The sequence below is a fragment of the Coregonus clupeaformis genome, chromosome 14, assembly GCF_020615455.1.
Source record: "Coregonus clupeaformis isolate EN_2021a chromosome 14, ASM2061545v1, whole genome shotgun sequence".
Taxonomy (NCBI): Eukaryota; Metazoa; Chordata; class Actinopteri; order Salmoniformes; family Salmonidae; genus Coregonus; species Coregonus clupeaformis.
In genome coordinates this window covers 14554216-14574842 of record NC_059205.1, presented here as the reverse complement: position 1 = coordinate 14574842, position 20627 = coordinate 14554216, and the positions used below count along the sequence as shown (strand labels likewise).

General features: G+C 43.8%; 3 protein-coding genes across 5 annotated transcripts; all 3 read right to left on the bottom strand.

Annotated features, from left to right (window-relative positions):
• Positions 1 to 439: 439 nt before the first annotated feature.
• On the bottom strand, positions 440 to 9009 carry LOC121581156 (leukocyte cell-derived chemotaxin 1-like). Its single transcript, XM_041896560.2, has 7 exons — positions 8826 to 9009; positions 8425 to 8565; positions 7625 to 7765; positions 7396 to 7509; positions 3156 to 3309; positions 2275 to 2375; positions 440 to 1543 (listed from the first exon to the last, which is right to left on the bottom strand). The coding sequence occupies exons 1-7, from the start codon at positions 8895 to 8897 to the stop codon at positions 1319 to 1321; spliced, it is 948 nt and encodes a 315-aa protein (XP_041752494.1). The 5' UTR covers positions 8898 to 9009; the 3' UTR covers positions 440 to 1318.
• Positions 9010 to 10616: 1607 nt separating this feature from the next.
• Positions 10617 to 15954, bottom strand: LOC123492351. 3 transcript variants are annotated; one of them, XM_045224709.1, is made up of 5 exons: positions 15749 to 15946; positions 14238 to 14378; positions 14073 to 14158; positions 13665 to 13792; positions 10617 to 13507 (listed from the first exon to the last, which is right to left on the bottom strand). In XM_045224709.1, the coding sequence occupies exon 5, from the start codon at positions 12357 to 12359 to the stop codon at positions 11205 to 11207; it is 1155 nt and encodes a 384-aa protein (XP_045080644.1). In that variant the 5' UTR covers positions 12360 to 13507; positions 13665 to 13792; positions 14073 to 14158; positions 14238 to 14378; positions 15749 to 15946; the 3' UTR covers positions 10617 to 11204. The 3 variants fall into 3 exon arrangements, with proteins under 3 accessions (XP_045080644.1, XP_045080643.1, XP_045080645.1); XM_045224708.1 differs by lacking the exon at positions 15749 to 15946 and adding an exon at positions 14724 to 14812; XM_045224710.1 differs by lacking the exon at positions 14238 to 14378 and having other exon boundaries at positions 14073 to 14180; positions 15749 to 15954.
• A 331-nt stretch (positions 15955 to 16285) lies between these two features.
• LOC121581153 (protocadherin-8) lies at positions 16286 to 20384 on the bottom strand. The gene is made up of 3 exons (XM_041896558.2): positions 17800 to 20384; positions 17431 to 17665; positions 16286 to 17138 (listed from the first exon to the last, which is right to left on the bottom strand). Exons 1-3 carry the CDS (start codon positions 20215 to 20217, stop codon positions 16771 to 16773), a joined length of 3021 nt encoding a protein of 1006 aa, XP_041752492.1. The 5' UTR covers positions 20218 to 20384; the 3' UTR covers positions 16286 to 16770.
• Positions 20385 to 20627: the final 243 nt, after the last annotated feature.

Below are 20627 nucleotides of genomic sequence, written 5' to 3'. Positions count from 1 at the left end.
GAACTCTAACTGCATCACACACACATGCCGGCCCCTCCCATACCCCTGCCTGAAGCTGCTCTCCTGACATCAAAAGGAGCTAAGCACTTTGCATCGTGGGTAAGATCTCAGAGCATGAAGGCTGCAGAGTCTTTAGTCTCATTAAAGCCTTCCAGACCTCTCAAACTCTGCTACGCTCAAAGTTTTTTACCTTATGGATCAACTACTGTATTTGACATATAAATCACAGTGTGTTTGCATGTACGTACGTCTGTTTGTAAGTCTGCCTGCATACATACTGTACTGTATGTATAGTAGCATTGATCTCTGCAGTTGACCCATATTATACAGTACAGACTAATTTGCAATGTACAGTATGAATTATCTTATCTATTGAGGACAGTACATTACTGAACTAATGTGTTAATATGGTGTAGTGACGCAATAAGAATGGCAAAAATGATGTATTATATGTTTACTTAAAATGTTTATTCATTGAAATTGCACTTTGAAATAGTGTATTTCCTATTAGCATTAAATAACTGTGTTTTAAGGAGAATACCAGACAAAGCGTACAGTAGATGTTGTTAGCAGGTCCTACTTCTGGAGAAACAGTTGGGAAAGACTAACAACGGTCTGGAGGACAGAAACATTTCTCACTAGCATGATGAATACCTACAGACACACACAGCTGACAGTCTAGTCTAACTCATATACTTCTTTAGCTTCTGCCTACAGAATACTTGTTATTTCTTACATTTATTTACATCAAAAGGCAAAAGAAAAACTGAAATAAGTTTACACAAATCACTATCTGCCATATCAGTCACTGTCACTAAAAAGATCATAACTATTGATATATAATCTTTAATGTTACTTTGGTATGTTTGGTTGCAGGTGACAAGATCAGACAAGTTGATGTCATTACAGGGTATGTAGTATGCAAGAGTACTCTTAAGAGTATGGTATGAATAATGATATACAACTTGTGTCATATGGTATTGTAGCTTACATATGTGTTACAGCATATATATATCTCTGTTATGGTTGAAAACTGAATATCCTTGATTGATGGTTTGATTGTTAACACTCTCTCCCCCTTATCTTTGTCTCTCTTTCTCCCTTGCCCAAATCCAAAATGAACTGCACTATACCTAGCCAAGCTACTTACTCAATTTGGTGTTGACGTATCTCTCCTTCTCCCCCTTTTTCTTCCCCCCTCCCCTCCCCTCCCTACCCCCTTCTCACCCCCTCTCCCCTTCTCTCTTTTTCTTCCCTCTCTCTCTCTCCACCCCCTGTTTTTCTCTGGACTACCACTCCAGGTCTGGACAGGGTGTGTTTAGAGGATGCCCAGGATGCGTCCCACCCACCAGCGGCAGGGCATGATGACTCTGCAGGCCACCCTGCACCCGCGGTAGTGGTAGGGCCAGGGGTGGAACCCGCCCAAGGGCTCACAGATCCTCTGGCACTGGGTGTGGCTCCTCCGGCACTCCGTACAGCACACGCCCTGGTGGTCCAGCATGGGGTCAAAGGTCATGGTGCCCTCATCGCCCTCCAGACCACGCTACATGTTGAGTGAGAAGGGGGAGAGGTCAGGTTAAATACTGGTAATAGCATCATTTGTAAAACAAGCTTAAAGTAGAAATGCCTATGTAGAAATGCATCTCTGAAGAACTAAGACATATATTTCTTATTCAATGATTTATCTCAAACGCAAACACTGAGTCTGGTTCTATGTCTGGGGATGTCTGGAGGAGGAGCAGTTGGGATTAGGGAGAGTCTAAAGGCCTATACATGGAGGGGGAACAGGGCGTGGGGAGATTCATAGTGGAGCTATTCACACTGTCTGAGAGGCTCAATGGAACTTTAGTTTGGTATTCTAAAGGAGTCTCTGAGGCGCAGACAGACTCAGGGTGACAGCGATCTCACACACACACACACACACACATGCTCTGAGTGACAGGCGCACACACACACACCCACACACAGTTGGTGTGACAAGCATGGCCGCTCAGGGTGATACCGTGACCCCAACATCTGCTCCTGCTCACACAGCTGTGCTTGCTGGGAGAGAGACTGGACAGGAACCATTTGACCTGTTGTCAGACGCTCAACTGTTGACATGGGCGTGAGAGCATAACATTATACTGTATCTCTAAGAGGATATGTAGTCTGGTTGTTAGAATAGGCCTGTGGTGACACAACAAACACTGTCTATGAAGGCCAAACATTAGAGCTGTGTTGCTGGAATTTGAAGTTACACAGCACGTTGATTGAGTGGGCGACGGCACTCACATGATAGGGGTTCTCAGGGTTAAATTCTGCTTCCGGGTCTACTTCCTCCTCTGTCCCGGGTGCCTGGCGGCGCTGCCGAGGGGCCGCCTTCCTCTGCCCGCCTGGGGAGAGTACAGAGACAGTCAATATGCTAACTAGGCATTATTGGAGCCACCCTTGGAAGCACCACACCTACACTGTGTGTACAAAACATTAAGAACACCTGCTCTTTCCATGACATAGACTGACCAGGTGAATCCAGGTGAAAGCAATGATCCCTTATTGATGTCACTTGTTAAATCCACTTCAATCAGTGTAGATGAAGGGGAGGAGACAGGTTAAAGAAGGATTTTTGAGACAGGGATTGTGTATGTGTGCCATTCAGAGGGTGAATGGGCAAGACAAAATATTTAAGTGCATTTGAACAGAGTATGGTTGTAGGTGCCAGGCGCACCGGTTTGTGTCAAGAACTGCAATGCTGCTGTGTTTTTCACACTCAACAGTTTCCCGTGTGTATCAAGAATGGTCCACCACCCAAAGGACATCCAGCCAACTTGACACAACTGTAGGAATCATTGGAGTCAACATGGGCCAGCATCCCTGTGGAACGCTTTCGACACCTTGTAGAGTCCATGCCCCGACGAATTGAGGCTGTTCTGAGGGCAAAGGGGGGTGCAACTCAATATTAGGAAGGTGTTCTTAATGTTTTATACACTAGTTGTAAAAAGAAAATACTAATACTAATGTTACTGTTTTGCTTATCTCCAGTGCATCATGTTGCTATGTGCATTGTTTGGAAATGACCAGTCACTTTCACAACTTATTGTTGTCCTTCAAATACACACTTTACTACTCCCATATAAGGAGTTGTGTGTGAAAATATAAAGGTGCTGATTGGGTACCGTTGGGGTAGGTAGGGCGGAGCCAGAAGATTGGCAGGTCTCCACACAAATCGCGGATCTTGGAGCTGAGGAAGGTGGGGTCAGAGAGGGGCATGTCAGCCGCCACCCAGATCAGAGAGTCCTCCTCAAATTTAGCAGGCATCACCTCATCCTCCTGGAGAGAGAGATAGGGAGGGGGGTGGGTTGATAATTACAGGATGAAGATTAAAATGTGTATCCTATAAGGCCTATATTCAATCCATAGCGCTGAAGATCTGCGCTGTAGCGCGATTGAACCGACATATGCAGTTTACTGTGGCGTGAATGCAGTCTAAACGCAGGAACATTGCGTTTAGATTTCAACCGCGCAGATCTTCAGCACTACGGATTGAATCTAGCCTAATTAAAACAACACATTTCACTGCACCGGTGTATGCGACAATATAAACAAAAAAGTAGCTCTCGACTATACAAAGTTGGCAGACAGACAGACAAGCTCTTAAGGAATGCCCCTGGGCTTACACTGTGTCTGACTGACATTGTAATTATTTTCCTGTATAAAGGCAATATTCTTCAGACTCTTTTGACCCCTTGTCTGTTTTGATGTGGTTTCCTGTCTCGTTCATCCTTATGTTTTAATCCTTTGCATGTTTTCTTAATGAAACCAAACAAAGAACATAGCACATTGTGATATCCCTCAAGCCTTCTGTAAATATACAGTTCCTGACCTAGTGTTCGTTAGATGTTAAACAGATAGACTGGATCTGGGTTAGAGACATACTTTATTAATCCCCAAGGGTAAATTCAGTAGAAGACAGTAGCTCTCCTTTCAATGAGAAGCCCTCAAATTCTCTCCAGCGTTTAGGCGCTTAAACAACGTCAGGAATCATTCACATCAAGTCAACAAGCTGACGGAAAAGCATGATTGCCTACATTTTATAAAGTCTCTCTTCCGATGTGTGGATCAAACAGACACGCATGCACACACACTGCTAGCACTAATAATGGCATTGTATTACTAGAGTAATATACCTGTGTTACTAGTTACTAAACAGTTTGGGGAATGTTACTGTCTAACCTACCAGACACACTTTTATTTTTCATTTTAAATTATTAGCAACAGCAAGCGTTCTCCAGTGCAGGACTGATAAGAGTTTATCAGACCCATTCTCTGTGTGTGTGTGTGTGTGTGTGTGTGTGTGTGTGTGTGTGTGTGTGTGTGTGTGTGTGTGTGTGTGTGTGTGTGTGTGTGTGTGTGTGTTGCCACTGCGAGACTGATAAGAGTTTACCTTACCCATATTTTCCATCACTAAATTACAGCAGATGACCCAGTGAGATCACACTAGATAGACTTCAGTATTCAATGTTTGTCCATGTCCCGTGTAGCTCAGTTGGTAGAGCATGGCGCTTGCAACGCCAGGGTTGTGGGTTCGATTCCCACGGGGGACCAGTATGAAAATGTATGCACTCACTAACTGTAAGTCGCTCTGGATAAAAGCATCTGCTAAATATCTGTAAAAAAATCCCGAGGACGTTGGGTGATGTCTTCAATACCGTCCACTAGGGGCAACGTGAGCACATATTACCATCTAGCGGCTTGCTAGGGTGTTGTGGATGGCGATAGAGGAAGGGCTTAAACTGCACACTTTGGCTCTGAGGATCGCGGGTTCAATACTAGTGCTAGGCAATCATTTTAGTTGTTTCTGTTTTCACCCTATTACAAACCTTAACCCTTACCTTAACCAGTTGGAATTATTGTCAAGTTTTTTATGCTTAACTGTCAAGTTTTTTCTATTTTACCAACCTTAACCTTTATTTACACTATAAATACAAAAGTATGTGGACACCCCTTCAAATTTGTGGATTTAGCTATTTCAGCCACACCCGTTACTAACAGGTGTATAATATCGATCACACAACCATGCAATCTCCATAGACAAACATTGGCAGTAGAATGGCCTTACTGAAGAGCTCAGTGACTTTCAACGTGGCACCGTCATAGGATGCCACCATTCCAACAAGTCAGTTCACCAAATTTCTGCCCTGCTAGAGCTGCCCCGGTCAACTGTAAGTGTTGTTATTGTGAAGTGGAAACGTCTAGGACCGCAAAGTGGTAGGCCACACGAGCTCACAGAAAGGGACCGCAGAGTGCTGAAGCGCGTAGCACGTAAAAATTGTCTGACCTTGGTTGCAACACTCACTACCGAGTTCCAAACTGCCTCTGGAAGCAACGTCAGCACAAGAACTGTTCATCGGGAGCTTCATGAAATGGGTTTCCATGGCCGAGCAGCCGCACACAAGCCTAAGATCACCATGCGCAATGCCAAGCGTCGGCTGTAGAGGTGTAAAGCTCGCCGTCATTGGACTCTGGAGCAGTGGAAACGCGTTCTCTGAAGTGATGAATCACGCTTCATCTGGGTTTGGCGGATGCCAGGAGAACGCCCGACTGCATAGTGCCAACTGTAAAGTTAGGTGGAGGAGGAATAATGGTCTGGGGCTGTTTTTCATGGTTCGGGCCAGGCCCCTTAGTTCCTGTGAAGGGAAACCTTAATGCTACAGCATACAATGACATTCTAGACGATTCTGAACTTCCAACTTTGTGGCAACAGTTTGGGGAAGGCCCTTTCCTGTTTCAGCATGACAATGCCCCCGTGCACAAAACGAGGTCCATACAGAAATGGTTTGTCGAGATCGGTGTGGAAGAACTTGACTGGCCTGCACAGAGCTCTGACCTCAACCCCATCTAACACTTTTTTGGATGAATGGGAATGCCGACTGTGAACCAGGCCTAATCACCCAACATCAGTGCTCGACCCCACTAATTATCTTGTGGCTGAATGGAAGCAAGTCCCCGCAGCAATGTTCCAACATCTAGTGGAAAGCCTTCCCAGAAGATTGGAGGCTGTTATAGCAGCAAAGGGGGGACCAACTCCACATTAATGACCATGATTTTGGAATGAGATGTTCGACAAGCAGGTGTCCACATACTTTTGGTCATGTAGTGTACTTTCACTTCACCCATAGACGTTTATGGCCCCCCTGGACAAAAGTTGAATACTGAAGTGAGACTGTGAGATCTTGTTGGATGACCAGCTTTCAGCTACTATTATAACCACATCTCACTATCTGAGCCCAACATACACATAAACACACACTGTCTAGCACACACAGTGGAATAAATAAACGGCCGTTGACGATGCAGAGAGGCGTGTGTGTGTGTGCATGCGCGTGATGGCCTGCGATGGCATACGATGGCCTGCGTGATGTTTAATGATGTGTGCATGGAGCATACACAACGCTAATTGATTTAAATAATCAGACAGCCTCATTTCGGCACTGGGACAGCTTACACACACTCACAAACACATGCACATAAACACACACATCTTGCAGCACTGTGACAGCTTGACAGGCTTGTTCAGATGTTGTTAAGATCAGTGTGTCGATCCAACCCGCCTCATTCCAGTTTGGCCAGACAGCGAGTGTGAAAACATGATTCACGAGTGAAAGCAATCCCTCTCTCTGAGCAGCACGTGCCAGTGTATATGTGTGTGTGTGTGTGTGTGTGTGTGTGTTCACACCAAGAGAAGAGGGTGTCCCCTCGGCTCACAGTCCACCGGGGGGGGGGAGACTAGTGGCACCCCATCCTGACACTAGTTGTTCCCCTTCAGTTGCTACATTAAGAAAAAAAATGCCAGTATAGAGGTAAATGAATAGATAGTTCACATGAAATACTTCTAAACTGACTTCACTTTGAGAGAAATGGACAACATGACAGTCAGGGTTATCACACATTACTTGGGGGCTGGAGGAGTTATGTGTCAGGTGAGCCCAGATCACAGGTCTTGTTTGGGGATAGTTTGTGGCAGAAGAGATCCTCCAGATCAGAGCGAGAGAGAGCTCATGTTTGGGTCTGGATGCCAATCTGCTACAATCTCTTCCTTTACCTTACCCTCAGGCTAAATGGTACATCCAGGTCAACTAATCACAGACACACACAAACACACAGCCAACCCAGCCAATAAACCACTCAGTTCATCTTACATCTCTCCTGAAATCGCTTAAATTAGCTCAGTCCCTATATCTACCCCAACCCCCCACAACACACAACCAATGTTAACCGTGTCTGACAGTAGATAGGTGTGTGTCATGGTCATAGGTAACCCAGAAATACTTTGAGATATATATATATATATATATATATATATATATATATATATATATATATATATATATATATATATATATATATAATCCCTACCAGGTCGAACAGAAGTGAGTCTTTGTTGAGTGTTTCCACGTCAGGCAGAAGAGCTTTGACCTGAGTCTTAATATAACACTTCTCTCCTCCAGCAAAACGGATACCAGTTATACCCTGGAGTGAAGAGAGAATTTTAATGAATAATGTGCATCTAACATGTTACAAAATTACTTTTGTCTTCAAGGTACCATTGGAATTTTAATTATTTTTGTTGTTGTTTCAAACTTACAATCTGGAAGTCGTGGACCTCTACTGCCTCGTCATTTCCGCTCCCGGTGCGGAACCTCTCCATGTTGTTTGTAGCATCAATCTCCATAGAGCCCTCCTCCACCTTACCGTTAATACTCATGCTGTAGTGGACGTTGTAGACCTGCCACACACACACACACACACACACACACGGTAAAACACGCAGACAATGTTGTCACACCTGTAAGAAGGAGTGTGGTGTGTGCGTGCGTGCGTGCGTGTGTGTGCGTGCGTGTGAGCGAGAGAGGGTGGGGGGGTAGATTCTCTATATGGCTCAGGGGCAGGAGTGTTTTTTTTTCTTCATAATGGGTGGGCTTTGTTTACACCCCCCTCCCCCATCTCCATCATAGAATCAGCGAAAAAAATAATATATATATATTATCCTATTCTCGCTCAGGCAATGCATTTAAACTCATGCAGGCCTATAGCTACCAAATTTATTAAAATCATATACATAATTTTTGTATTATTCGACAGTAGCCTAGGCTTACCTCGATTACACCTCTCGTTCCTGGGACATCAGCAGGACCCTATGAGCCCACCCCTCAGTCTCAGAAACACAAGGCTTCCATTCACTATACTCTCTTGACTTCTACCAAGCACTCCAGCGCCTAACGGCATAGCTTAACATAATGATATGATTTATCAGCTTTTAACATAGTTTATTAGGCCTACCCTTGAGCGACAAGAGTCGCTGGTTGAAGGCCCAATGACTCTTGAATTCGCTATAGTCCATTGATACAGAAGGACTGATGTTTAAACGTATGTTAAAACTCTTACATGTTTGTCGTTATTATTCCAGAAGTAAAAAGCTCCGATTGCCCCGAACAGCAGCAGAATTGCCCCGGCGATCAAGACCACAATCCCGGTCTTCAGCAGGCGGCCGGTGGCCGCCGGTTTAACCGCCACGGCAGTGTATGCCTGAGATGAACACATCAATCATTTACATGAATGCCACCTATACGGGTTCAATTTTGTTTGTTTGTTTGTTTGTAAAAAGTGTTTATAAAGCATTTATAATGCGTTGCCTTCATAAAGTCCAACTCAACATCAACACCTCCATAAGAATTAGCAGGTGTCTTCGTGGAATGTCCACACAAAGTTCCTGACCCTAGACTAGGATATCTGGCACACGTATATAATTTAGAAACTAAAGCATCGATATATGTTAGGCTACTTACCGGTGGCATAAACTGTTGCAGGTCCTCGGGTCCCGCTAAGGCGATGGGAACTTTTTCTGAACTCCCGGCCATGGCTGCGAATGGGTCTGAGAGCCTGAGCAAAGGTGTCCACTAATCTTCTCTCTCTCTAAATCTTCTCTCCCTCTAAATCTTCTCTCTCTCTCTCTCTCTCTCTCTCTCTCTCTCTCTCTCTCTCTCTCTCTCTCTCTCTCTCTCTCTTCTCTCTCTCTCTCTCTCTCGGACAGGGCAGGACTAACCAAACTGCCTATTCATGCGCGATGATTGTTATATTACCTGCTGGCTTGGCGCCCTGCCTCAGGAGTTCATCAAGGAATGCAGAGTAGGACGATGTTATGGCTTTGGAAGACTGAGAGAGAACAGGCTGTTCGGATCTTGAACCAACAACAGGGCAAGTGCGCTACCTTCTGTGCGAAACACGTCCAGACAGCGTAGGCCTACACAACCTAAGAAAGCCTTTGTCGAAATGTGTGTGTTTACATTTGACAGGCATATATGATGCGCAATGGGAAAGTCTTGTTTATATTAATGTATTTCTCCAACATTTCTTTGGGAGTCCTATTCGAACGGGAACGCGCATTGTTCAGTAGGTGGAACACAAATGTGAACGCGCACAGCTGATGCAGAGGCAGAAGGGAAGCCTTTCCTTAAATCCCCCTTGAACATACAATGTTCTCAGTCAGAGGAGATTGAGCTGCTCTTACTATAGTCTCTCTCTCTCTCTCTCAGTTCTAACGGGCCTAAGGTCAGAGGTGGATCCTGTGGAATGTGGCATCCTATCTCGAGCTGACGATACAGTATGGGCCACTCAGTGAAGACCCATGGGAACAAATCCCCATCCAAAATGCTTATCTCAATGGAGACGCGGGGTATCGAGTACCCAGCTGTATGTGTGCTGATTGAGTCATTATTACATGTTTTATTACCAAACACATTAATTACATCGTGTGGTTAAAGGCGATAGTCAATCGCTGCGTAAACAGTTCTCTATCCAAATGTACCAGGCGTGCTTTTACGCATAGGCGCGCATTTGGCACCATGCGTTTTAATTGAGTGGTGTGCGCAACTGATTATGATTCTATCCCTTGAGGAGGTCGGTCTACAGACTGTATTATACCCTTTAGGCAGACAGAAATCCCTGCAGATTAGAATATACACGGATGAGTATGTTAATCTTATTGATGAGTTTGATTGGCTCCGACTGCTGCCTCTAGCGAGCATGGCTACACAGTAAATTTTGAAGTGTTAAAGTAACACTTAAAGAGTTAAATTTAACACTATTTCTGAGTGTATATGGTCCCACCCTGAAATAGTGTTAATTTGACTCTTTTCATAGTGTTAACATTTTAGAGTTAAATTAACTCTAAATAGAGTAAAAATTTAACACTCGCTTACACTGAATAGTGTTATTTTAATTTTACACTAAAGGTTAAATAACACTGGAGAGTGTAAATATTACCCTTGGAAGAGTTAATCATTTACTCTTCTAAAATAACAAATCAACTCTGATTGAGTTTGATTCCAGTCCAGTTTAACACTGCATGGAGTTGACACTCAAGGTTAAAATAACTCTGATAAGTGTTGATGTTACACACTATTGTGTTGATAATTGACTATCTTGCAGTGAAAAACAAGCTCAAATAGAGTCAAATTCTAACACCGTATAGTGTCACGGAAATAAATCTCAGCATTATTCATTTTACACTTTTTTAGTGTCAAATTACACCAAATACTCCATTAAGTGAGTAAAAATCACAACTTACCACAAAATAATGCATTTCAAATTTTTATTAACAGCTCAACTATGTCAGGCTAAAATATATTAAGAATACAAATCCCTTTTTAAAACATTGACCTTAGGTTTCCATAAAATGGCAATAGGGAACAACATACAAGGAGGAATCTGTCGTTCCATACTTCATTTGAACATCAAAAGGTTTAAAGTAACACAGTTCAGTAATGTTGATCACCTTTTGAACCCTGTCTGGATGCATCCTGACCTTAAAGGCATAGTAATGGTAATCAAAACACACTGTTTCCATCAGTTTTCCACAGAGCAATACACAGTCATCTTTCACAGCAATAATTTTGATTTTACAAAATACAGGCATCTCAAATGCTACCTCAGTACAGATAATGAAGTCACGGCGGTACTCTGTACCATGATGTTTGATCCACTTGGCAGAAAACACACTGGTAGACAATACAGACCCACATTTTAAAGCAATCTCGGGACCTTCTTTGAGCTCACTAAGTGTTACCATCTTCCCCGAACCTAAAGTTAATCTTTCCTTGCTAAAGGACTCTCGATACATTGCCATACAACTTTGGTGCTTTTTGGCTAATGTTTTTGTTACATTTTTAAAGCTTTTTTAATTGCTTCTTAAAAAAATTATGTTTAGCTTCATAACGCATGCACCACATGTGCAGAACTGGGCCGATGTTTTTTATATTACGAGGGTAATGAATCATGAAGTGATGCTTTGGTAAGAGATTGATTGCAGGAAACAACTGCTTGAAGAGCTGATGATGATCAATGATTAAATGTTTGAGGTAAATGGTCATGCCTTCTGTAAGGACTGGGGAAAATACAATGTTAACAATGTGTAGAAGCAAAAGTAGAAGATGCCAGTGCTGGTCATCTGACTGTATTAAATCACCAAATAGCAAAGGCATATTACGTAATAAGCACCAAGACTGTATAGCATTCAACCCCAAATCATTACTTCCATCAAACAACTTTACTCTAGGTGGACGGTTTCGCTGCTGATTGTATCCATAGTCAAAAGCATGTATTCTACCAGCCAGTTGTTCAGCATTTAGGAAGTTTTCCTTAATGTACTGCAGGACAAGTTTGACTTCAAACTGAGCAACTCCTTCTAAAATATCGTGCATTATATCTACAGAAAAATTGTTGGCTGTATTAAAATACTGTAGTGAATTCAGCAGACAAATGCGTTTGACACCATAGATATGAGGTAGTGTAGGATCTGTTTGTAAAGTTTGACAGTGCAGTTTGTGCATCTCGATAGTTCGTAGTACAACTTTTGGATCATCTTCACAGAACACAGTTTGAAAACAATCTTTCTCAAGGAGACAGAAACGACAACAATACCTTGCCCCAAATGACTCCACAAAGCCAAATAAACCATGCAACCCAAGATTATCACCAGTGACCTGAACTATGGTACCGTGAATCACATCTTTCAATCTGGGAACTTTAAGTCCCTCTGTCTCGAGTACTTTAAGATCACTGACAAGTGGCTCAAGTATCAAATTAAAACCATAACGCTTGATGTCCTGCGCATGGAAAAGAGCACCCAAATGAATATTTATCAATGATGAATTAAAGATTGGGGGAAAATTCCTTAATGTAAAGTATATAGCACCTAATTTGTGTATACCCTTTTTAGACCCCAAGGGGTTTGCTGTTTCAAAGTCGTCATAAAATAGCTGGATCTGTATGGCATCTTTTTCTATAGAGAATAAGGGACTTTTTTTTAAAATAGGCGGCATCTCTCAAGTCTGCATACACACCTTCCTTGGGCATGTGCCTGGGCTTGAACATGTCTGCAAGTTCTGGGTTTTGAAAAATGGCCTTTAGTGTTTCTAAAATAGGAATATATGCAAACTTGTCAGTTACAACGACCTGATCGTATGTCCCAGTTGTTTTGTTTCTTCTGCTGTCAAATCTTGTGCCAAGCACCTTTTCAACAGGTTCTACGATTCCCCATTTCTCTTTGAAGTGTTTATTTCGTTTAGCTTCTGAATTTAAGGGTGTGAAAGGGTTTTCCAACTTTTGCAAAGATTGTTCTATTCTGTTCTTATTTTCAGTTTCCTGTGGAGATAAGCACTGCAAAGCTGCATCTGTAGCTTGACTTTGAATCTCAAAAAACACTTCTTCCATGGAGGAAACAAAACTATTTACAGTAGATTGACTTAATCCAGCTGCTTTTAGTTGTGTAACAGCAGAGGCACACATATCTAGAGTGCTCCTGTTGGACTTTTTCAACAGAGTAGATGTGGCTACCTCGTGTTCATTAACTGTCCGTGACGTTGTAGCTGTCTCCTCTACATTAGTGGTCACTGCCTCTCCAATGCTGCTTAAATAAACATCAGGGTCAACCTGTTGGTCAATATACTCAGTGTGTTTTGTGTTTAAATGTTTCCTAAAACCAGAAAACGTACCAAACGCACAGCCACATCCAGTCTGAGCACATTTAAGCCGGAGATTTTTTCCAGGCAAGTAACCGTGAACTAATCGTAAATGCCTAACAAGCATATTTGAACTCGATAACTCAGCCTGACAAACAAAACACTTCATGTTCGAGGAGAAACTTCAAGCACTAATGAAGTAACCTCGCCCTGATTTCAGCAACACGAGGGCTCTCTTTGACCTTGCCAGCATCGATGCTGTACACTGTAGTTTGGATGAAAGTGTACATGTTGTGGAGCATGGTGTTGTAGGATGTGCCAAACACAAAATGTAACTTAAATAGTTCGTCAAAAGCAACAAGAGAAGAGGTTGACCTGCAAGGTATGGCATTCTTGTCGATAATGATGAAGAACTGGTGGATTGCATTCTTCTTAACTCCAACAGCTAGGAGATAGGGCTGAGCGCTAGTAGTGATGGCATCGAGATGCTCTTGAATGTTTGTTCCGGTCTGCGAAGACAAATGAGGGAAAACTGTAGTTAATGGCCAAGTAGTTGTAGAATATGCAGAAAGAGCCAATACACTACTCTTATTGAATATGAATATTGAATGAATACTTGTAGCCTAATATTAGGTGTTCATACCACAAATTAGAAAAAATACAAACCTTCTTGAATACCACAAGATGTTTCTCTGCTTGGGATGCGGAAACCTTTCCTGGTCTCTTCCGACCCTGAGCGGAGGGTGGAATCAGGTGTATAAGCAGTAAAACCGATGACAGATCACTGTCCCAACCTGTAACAACACAAGTTCAATGTTAACACACTTCAGTTACGTTGTTTTCTTTACAAAAGACCCCCAGACAGACAGCAGTTCTACATCACAAGAAGTTCTCTAACTAAAACATCCACAGGGCTGAGTCAAATCTCAAAAGTTTTGTTCAATATACTGCTACAGAACGTACTCGTAAATCTTTCACAGATCCAGCTTCTTAGTATTATGTTGATATTTAAATGTTTACACATAATGTTGATATTGCAATACAACACAAAAGGTAGGCTTACAAGCATCTTACCAAAGTCAACATCCAATTCAGTGCCATCCTCAGGAGGATCAGCTGCCAGCAAGAGTTCTTCAAGCTCACTTGTGGATGGAAGCTTTCTGCAATAATAGACACCATGAACTTCATAAAACAAAGAAATAACGTATTCATTAATTAGTCTAATTAACTGAAACAAACCTGAGTCATATTTGATGGTTAGCACCCCAGTTGAGGGATCCTTTATAATATCCTCAAAAACATCATCATCCAATTCAGTCCCTGAACTGTCAACAATTTTCACACCTTCTGTTACAGCTGGGACACCAAACTTTGCAAATGCTAGAAAAAACAGGGATAAAAGCTTGTGTAAACAAAAGTAAATCATTATTTATATAATAATTTCACTGTGTACACCTACCTTACCCTATAAAATAGGTTTTAAACAAACACTATTAAGTGATTAAAATGTTTTTTTTGTAGCATCATAACTATACCTTAAGCAATGCATCCACAATTAAAGTGTAGTTACCAAGGGCAAAACAGAAGAAATTTAGACGTACAAAAATGGACCAGTTCCAAAAAACCTGAGAACTTAACATGTCCCATCATTTTAGGAATATTCCAGTATATCAATTTTAAACAGCTAAATTCAGACAGTTATTACTAACATTGTCAAATTCTTACCTGCAATCAAAAAGTCTTTCAGATTTGGCTCAGTTATTCTGACAAATTTTTGGACATCTCCAAGTTTAGCTTTAAGCAGCATGCTCCCCTGCAAATAGTATCAGTACAATTTCTCACAGTTAAAAAAGTTGATGGTCTTATTTTAGCAGTATTTCCTCAAATATAAGAAAAAATATTGTTTCAAGCCACCAAAGTGCTGAGAAATGATCAGCACTTTTGCAGAAATGGCCAGTTAAATTGAAGTTACTGTCAAACACATTAAAAAGGATAACGTCTGATTTTCATCCTTGTAACATTAATGTTACCGCCTTGCCCGCACAATTACTGCAATTGTTGGGTCTTGGTATATTATAGAGTGTGGTCTAGACCTACTCTGTCTGTAAAGTGTCTTGAGATAACTCTTGTTATGATTTGACAATATAAATAACATTGAATTGAATAATGTTAGCTAAACGTTACACCATAAGTGTGTGCTAAGATAGTGCTTAAGTATTTTAACAGTACTGCTGCTGCTTTGAAACCCGAAAGTCATTTTGTATAATATCCAGGAAAAAAATAAAGGCACACCGCTTAAGCAGTGTCCAAGGTTAATGTCTACCCGCCGTTAACATAATAAATCCATGCCACCCGCACATAGTTAGCCAGTCAAGCTAACGTAGCTAACTGTAGCTAGTTTAGCCAACTCCCCTTTGCTATGTTCCTGTAATATCTGAACGTTAACAAGAAGTACACAATCCCCCCTCCACGTTGTATTAACATAACTTACAATAAATCGGGCTGACATTGTCTAGTTTGAACGTTATGTTCGTCAGTTAATGTTAATTAACGTTAGCTTAATACTGCTGGCACATGGACTGGACAGAAGTCAGTCACAACATGTTAACGTTAGCCTTTTTAAAATTCGACATTTTAAGACCTAAAACCAACTAGAGTGCACTGTTAGCAACGATATAAAGTAATTCTTAAATGCTGCTTCTGTTAAAATGACAAATAATGTGTGTATAGTCGCTTAGGGAGAAACTTACCGCAGTCATTCCACATGAAGAAAATGGCGCCGTGAAAATGTGTGGTCCGTTTGAGACGAGTCGTAGGTGGGCGGAGCTTTCCAGAGTACGTCTGACACTGCGTCTTTTAACAACGTACTTTTTCACCAACACTGGGCGGTATCTTACTCCAACTGTTGTAGTAATAACTCTGTAAGAGTCAATGTACTTTGACACTGCATATTTAACACTATGGAATTTACTGTGTAGAGGGCAAGATTATTTTGTTGCCAATAGTCAAACTAAATCATCAATCAAATGTAGACGAGACAAGGAGGTTCATTTTTTATGTTCATTTGTAGATGCGATGTCATCCTTCACTCCTAAACGGCTATTATTTCATTGTCAAAGGGGCAAAGTGCCTTGATTAAGGATTATGCCACTGTTTAATAACATAGAAGCACTTTTTATTGCTCCCTTATTCCTCCAGGACTAAGAGTAGCATGTCTTAAATAGGTGAATGTAGGAGTGAGTGAACATAAATAAGTCAGGGACAAGATTAAGATTTCAAAACGGTATTTCAACATTTATTTTCTTTAGAATATGGTGATAAAAAATCTAAACAATTATTACATTATTGCATTTAAATAAATTCATACATAGTTATCAACTTGATACATTGGGTCTCCGGCCTCAAACCGTGGTTTCTGGGCCATTTAAATAGTAGGCATGCCTTAGAATCAGTACAATTACAATTCATATGCACACATCTTCGGTGTTTAATTATGCTTTTTATAAAAAATAAACTCTCTTTATGTACAAATCCTTGCATAAATTACACAGTATATGTCCAACAAAGTCTTAAAAGTGATTGGATATAGACTCCAAATGTGACTTTTACATTGAAACACTTAAAAATGCAAAATACACAAATATTCTTTTAAGATATATAAACTCATTTACATGACAAATAATCTCATACATTTGTAAGCAACATGTCATTCTCATTGTCATGGTTTTATAAATTAAACACATTTTTTGAACACTGTTAATTAAGTTCTTCTTTAGACTTCATTGCTGGGACACCGTGTCGTGGTCGGACCGTAGACTGGGATAGTGATTTCACTAATCTCCTGAACTGTCATGGGTCTGGGAGGAGTGACCAGGACATAGTCATATTCTCTATGCAGAACCTTCTCATACACACTCTGCAGGCCGGTTGTTTTGGGGATGTGCGCCTGGTAATAGTTGTCCCTACGGAGCGAGTCTCGGGGCAGCGAGGCAGTCTTGGAGAGACTGTTGAAGGAGGAGAGGGTCTGGCCAGTAGGGGTGGGGACGGGCGAGCGACTGTTGTTGGCGTGGACAGTGGAAGGGCTCCAGCAGCGGTCAGAGTGACCCAGAATCTTACACTCACTGGTACATGCCCATAGACCTGAGAGAGAGAGAGAGAGAGAGAGAGAGAGAGAGAGAGAGAGAGAGAGAGAGAGAGAGAGAGAGAGAGAGAGAGAGAGAGAGAGAGAGAGAGAGAGAGAGAGAGAGAGAGAGAGAGAGAGAGAGAGAGAGAGAGAGAGAGAGAGAGAGAGAGAGAGAGAGAGAGAGAGAGAGAGAGAGAGAGAGAGAGAGAGGAGGGGGGGGGTTAGGCTTCTTGTGCGACCAAACACAAAAGCAAAACCCCATACAAATGACTGTAATGGTTATGATAAAGAAATAGAAGTATCTCTTACCACTCTGGCCGCCCATGGGGGGTACCGGTACTCCCTCCTTCTTCAGGTCGGTGCCACTGATGTCACTATCGCTGTCGTTAAAGTCACTGTCACCTTTCCCACTGTCCTTCCCGCTGAACGCAGGGTCTCTTGCGGAGATGGTGGTGTAGGAGTTGCCCTTCCAGATGGTGATTGGTCTGACCGCCTCTTTACCGTTATTGTAGCCGTTACAGTAGCCAGGCAGAGTGGAGTAGCCCTGCGGAGCGGAAAGAGAAACAGCGCAGAGTTCAGCACCATGAACAGCGACACATTACAATAGCACTGTATGAGGCTGAGGGCACATACAGAGAAAGAGAGTGAGGGAGAGGGGGATTAAAAACAGCATCTCACCTTGGGTTTGCTGTCCGGTTCATAGACGCACGGAGCCTCGCTCCCATCTTCTGAGGCGGAGCACAGGTCACTGCTACCAGTGTGTTCCCCGGTAAAACCGGGCTGGCTAGAGAAGGTGTGGGCTTCAAACCCTCCCACGGTTCCATGGAGCGGCAGCAGCGGGTTGTCGCTGTTGTTTTTGCCTCTTTCCAGAGTCTCCTTCTCCCCATACGAGTCGGTGTCATCTCCAGTCTTGTCCCGTTTCCGCCGGTTGCAGGTGGTGGCGATGAGGATAATGGCTAACAGCAGGAGAGTGCAGCTCCCCGCCAGGACGACAATAATCACCACCGACAGGTCCCACTGTGCGTGCTCCCCCGCCTCCCCACTGCCTGCCCGATACACGGTCCTGTCGCTCGGAGGGGCGCCCGCAATGATGAGGAAGTGAAGCGTGGCGGTGGCGGTGAGCGCAGGTCTCCCGTTGTCACTCACCGTGACGGTCACGCGCAGGGTCTCGTCCACGTCGTGGCTGAGCATGCGGTTGAGGTAGACCTCTCCGGTGGCTTTGTTAACAGAGAACACGGATGCCTCTCCAGAGGCCAGTCTGTAGGACAGCTCTGCATTCAAGCCCTCATCAGCATCTTGCGCCTCCACCTGGGTGATGACGTAGCCTGAGGGCGCGTCCCGGGGCAGCAGAACCTCCGCGGACCCATTATTGAGCGCGGGCTGGTTGATGACAGGTGAATTGTCGTTCTGGTCCACTATCCTAATGTTAACGGTCGCGGTTCCGGTGAGGGGCGGGGACACACCGTCGCAGGCTGTGATGTGGAGCTCGAGCTGTTTCATGACTTCATAGTTGAAGCTCCTGAGTGCGTAAAGGGAGCCACTCGCGGGGTCCAGTGAGACAAACGTGGACACCGGAGAGCCCATGACGTAGGTGTCAGCGAGCTTGTAGCTCACCTTACCGTTGTGGCCCAAGTCCATGTCCCTGGCGACCACCGTGGTGATGTAAGCACCCGGTGCGTTATTCTCCACCACAGCCACTTCATACACCGGCTTACTGAACACAGGGGCATTGTCATTCTCGTCCGTTAACCGGATGGTGTACTGGGTGATGGTTCTGAATGGTGGGGAACCCAAATCCTCTGCCACCACTGTTAGATTATACTCAGGGATTTTCTCCCGGTCCAACGGGCTCGTGCTCACGATCATGAAGCTGTCCTCGTACGCCTGCTGCAACCTGAAGTGGTCATGGCCGTAGAGCGTGCAGTGCACCTGTCCGTTAGCACCAGAGTCCCTGTCCGAGGTGCTAACCAATGCAACAAAACTCTCGCGTGCCGCAGACTCCGTGATATAGGCGATTCCCGCCGTGATGGAGGTCATAGGCGTGATGGAGATCTCTGGCGCGTTGTCGTTAACGTCCTGCACCTGCACCACTATCTTACAGATAGCCGGGCTTGGGTTTGGACCGAGGTCCGTTGCCTGGACGTCGAATTCGTACGTTTTCTTGCTCTCAAAGTCAATGGGGCTCTCGAGGGTGAGGCTTCCCGTTTTGCGGTCCACTCTGAAAAGTTGTCGAATCTCTGATGGCACCTGGTTACCGAACCCATACACCACCTCCCCATTCAGCCCCTCATCCGGGTCTTCTGCGTTCAGGTCCAGTAAGAGAAACCCTACCGGTGCGTCCTCAGAGAGGTCCACTGAGAAATTGTTCCTGTCGAACACGGGGCTGTTGTCATTGTAGTCTTTCACCTTGACGTTGATGCGAGTCATTCCCGAGCGGGACGGGTTGCCACCGTCCATAGCAAGCAGCTCGAGCGCATAGGAAGCCTGCGTCTCACGGTCCAGCTCCTTCATGAGCACAAGCTCCGCATATTTAACCCCGTCGGCTCTGCTGAGCACGTCTATGGTGAAGTGACTGTTAACGGATATCTGATAGCTCTGGATGTAATTCAAACCCACATCCTCATCCACAGCGAAGTCTAACGGGATCCGCGTGCCCACAGCTGTGTTTTCGGAGATCTCCAGACTCGACTCTTTCCGGGGGAACTCGGGGGAATTGTCGTTTATGTCCTTGACCTCCACCTCGACGTGGATGAGTTTGAACTGCTCTTTGGAGAAGCTGACCACATCAAATGCGATGAGGCAGTGAAGGGTGTGTTTGCAGATTCTCTCTCTATCAATTCTCTCTCCGATAGTCAGCTGTCCGTCGCTCTCCCTCAAACGGATGAAAGACGAGTTGAACTGCTTCATCATCCTGAAATTTGTCTTGGAGCCCGAGGAGGGGCTGGATGAAATGTCCTTGGCCAAGTTTCCGATGACAGTCGCAGGGGCGTCCTCCTCAAATGTCTCATACTTCACTGTCTTTCCCTGCATGAGAGCGGGCAGGACAGCCAGTGAGATGCACACCAGCACCCACCAATTCCACCCTCTCATACCCATCCTGCCAATTGAACAAAACAAAAATCCACTAAACTGGCTGCACTTAGCTCAACTATTTATTAAAACAAAAGCAAATTTTCTCTCTCTCTCGTTGGTTACGACAGTGTTCTTTTTAGAATGCTGAGGTAATAAGCCCTTGGTTTTAGTGCTCGCTCCGAGGTGTGCTCTCCCAGCGCGAGAGGGCTGCAGTGGCGGGAGGGTTTATACCGCGGCGCATGCAAATGAGCTACACTGTGACCAATCCGCGCTTTGAAAACGAAAAGGGGACTTCTAAAAGACCTCTAAGCCTGTTTAGAGATTCCTAGACTGTGCGGAAAAACTTGGCACAGATATGTGGTCTAAAGGCAAGGCTTGATTTAATATGTTTAGTTTCCGTTGCTTATTTATGTGCGTCGGTCTGTTAAATGAGT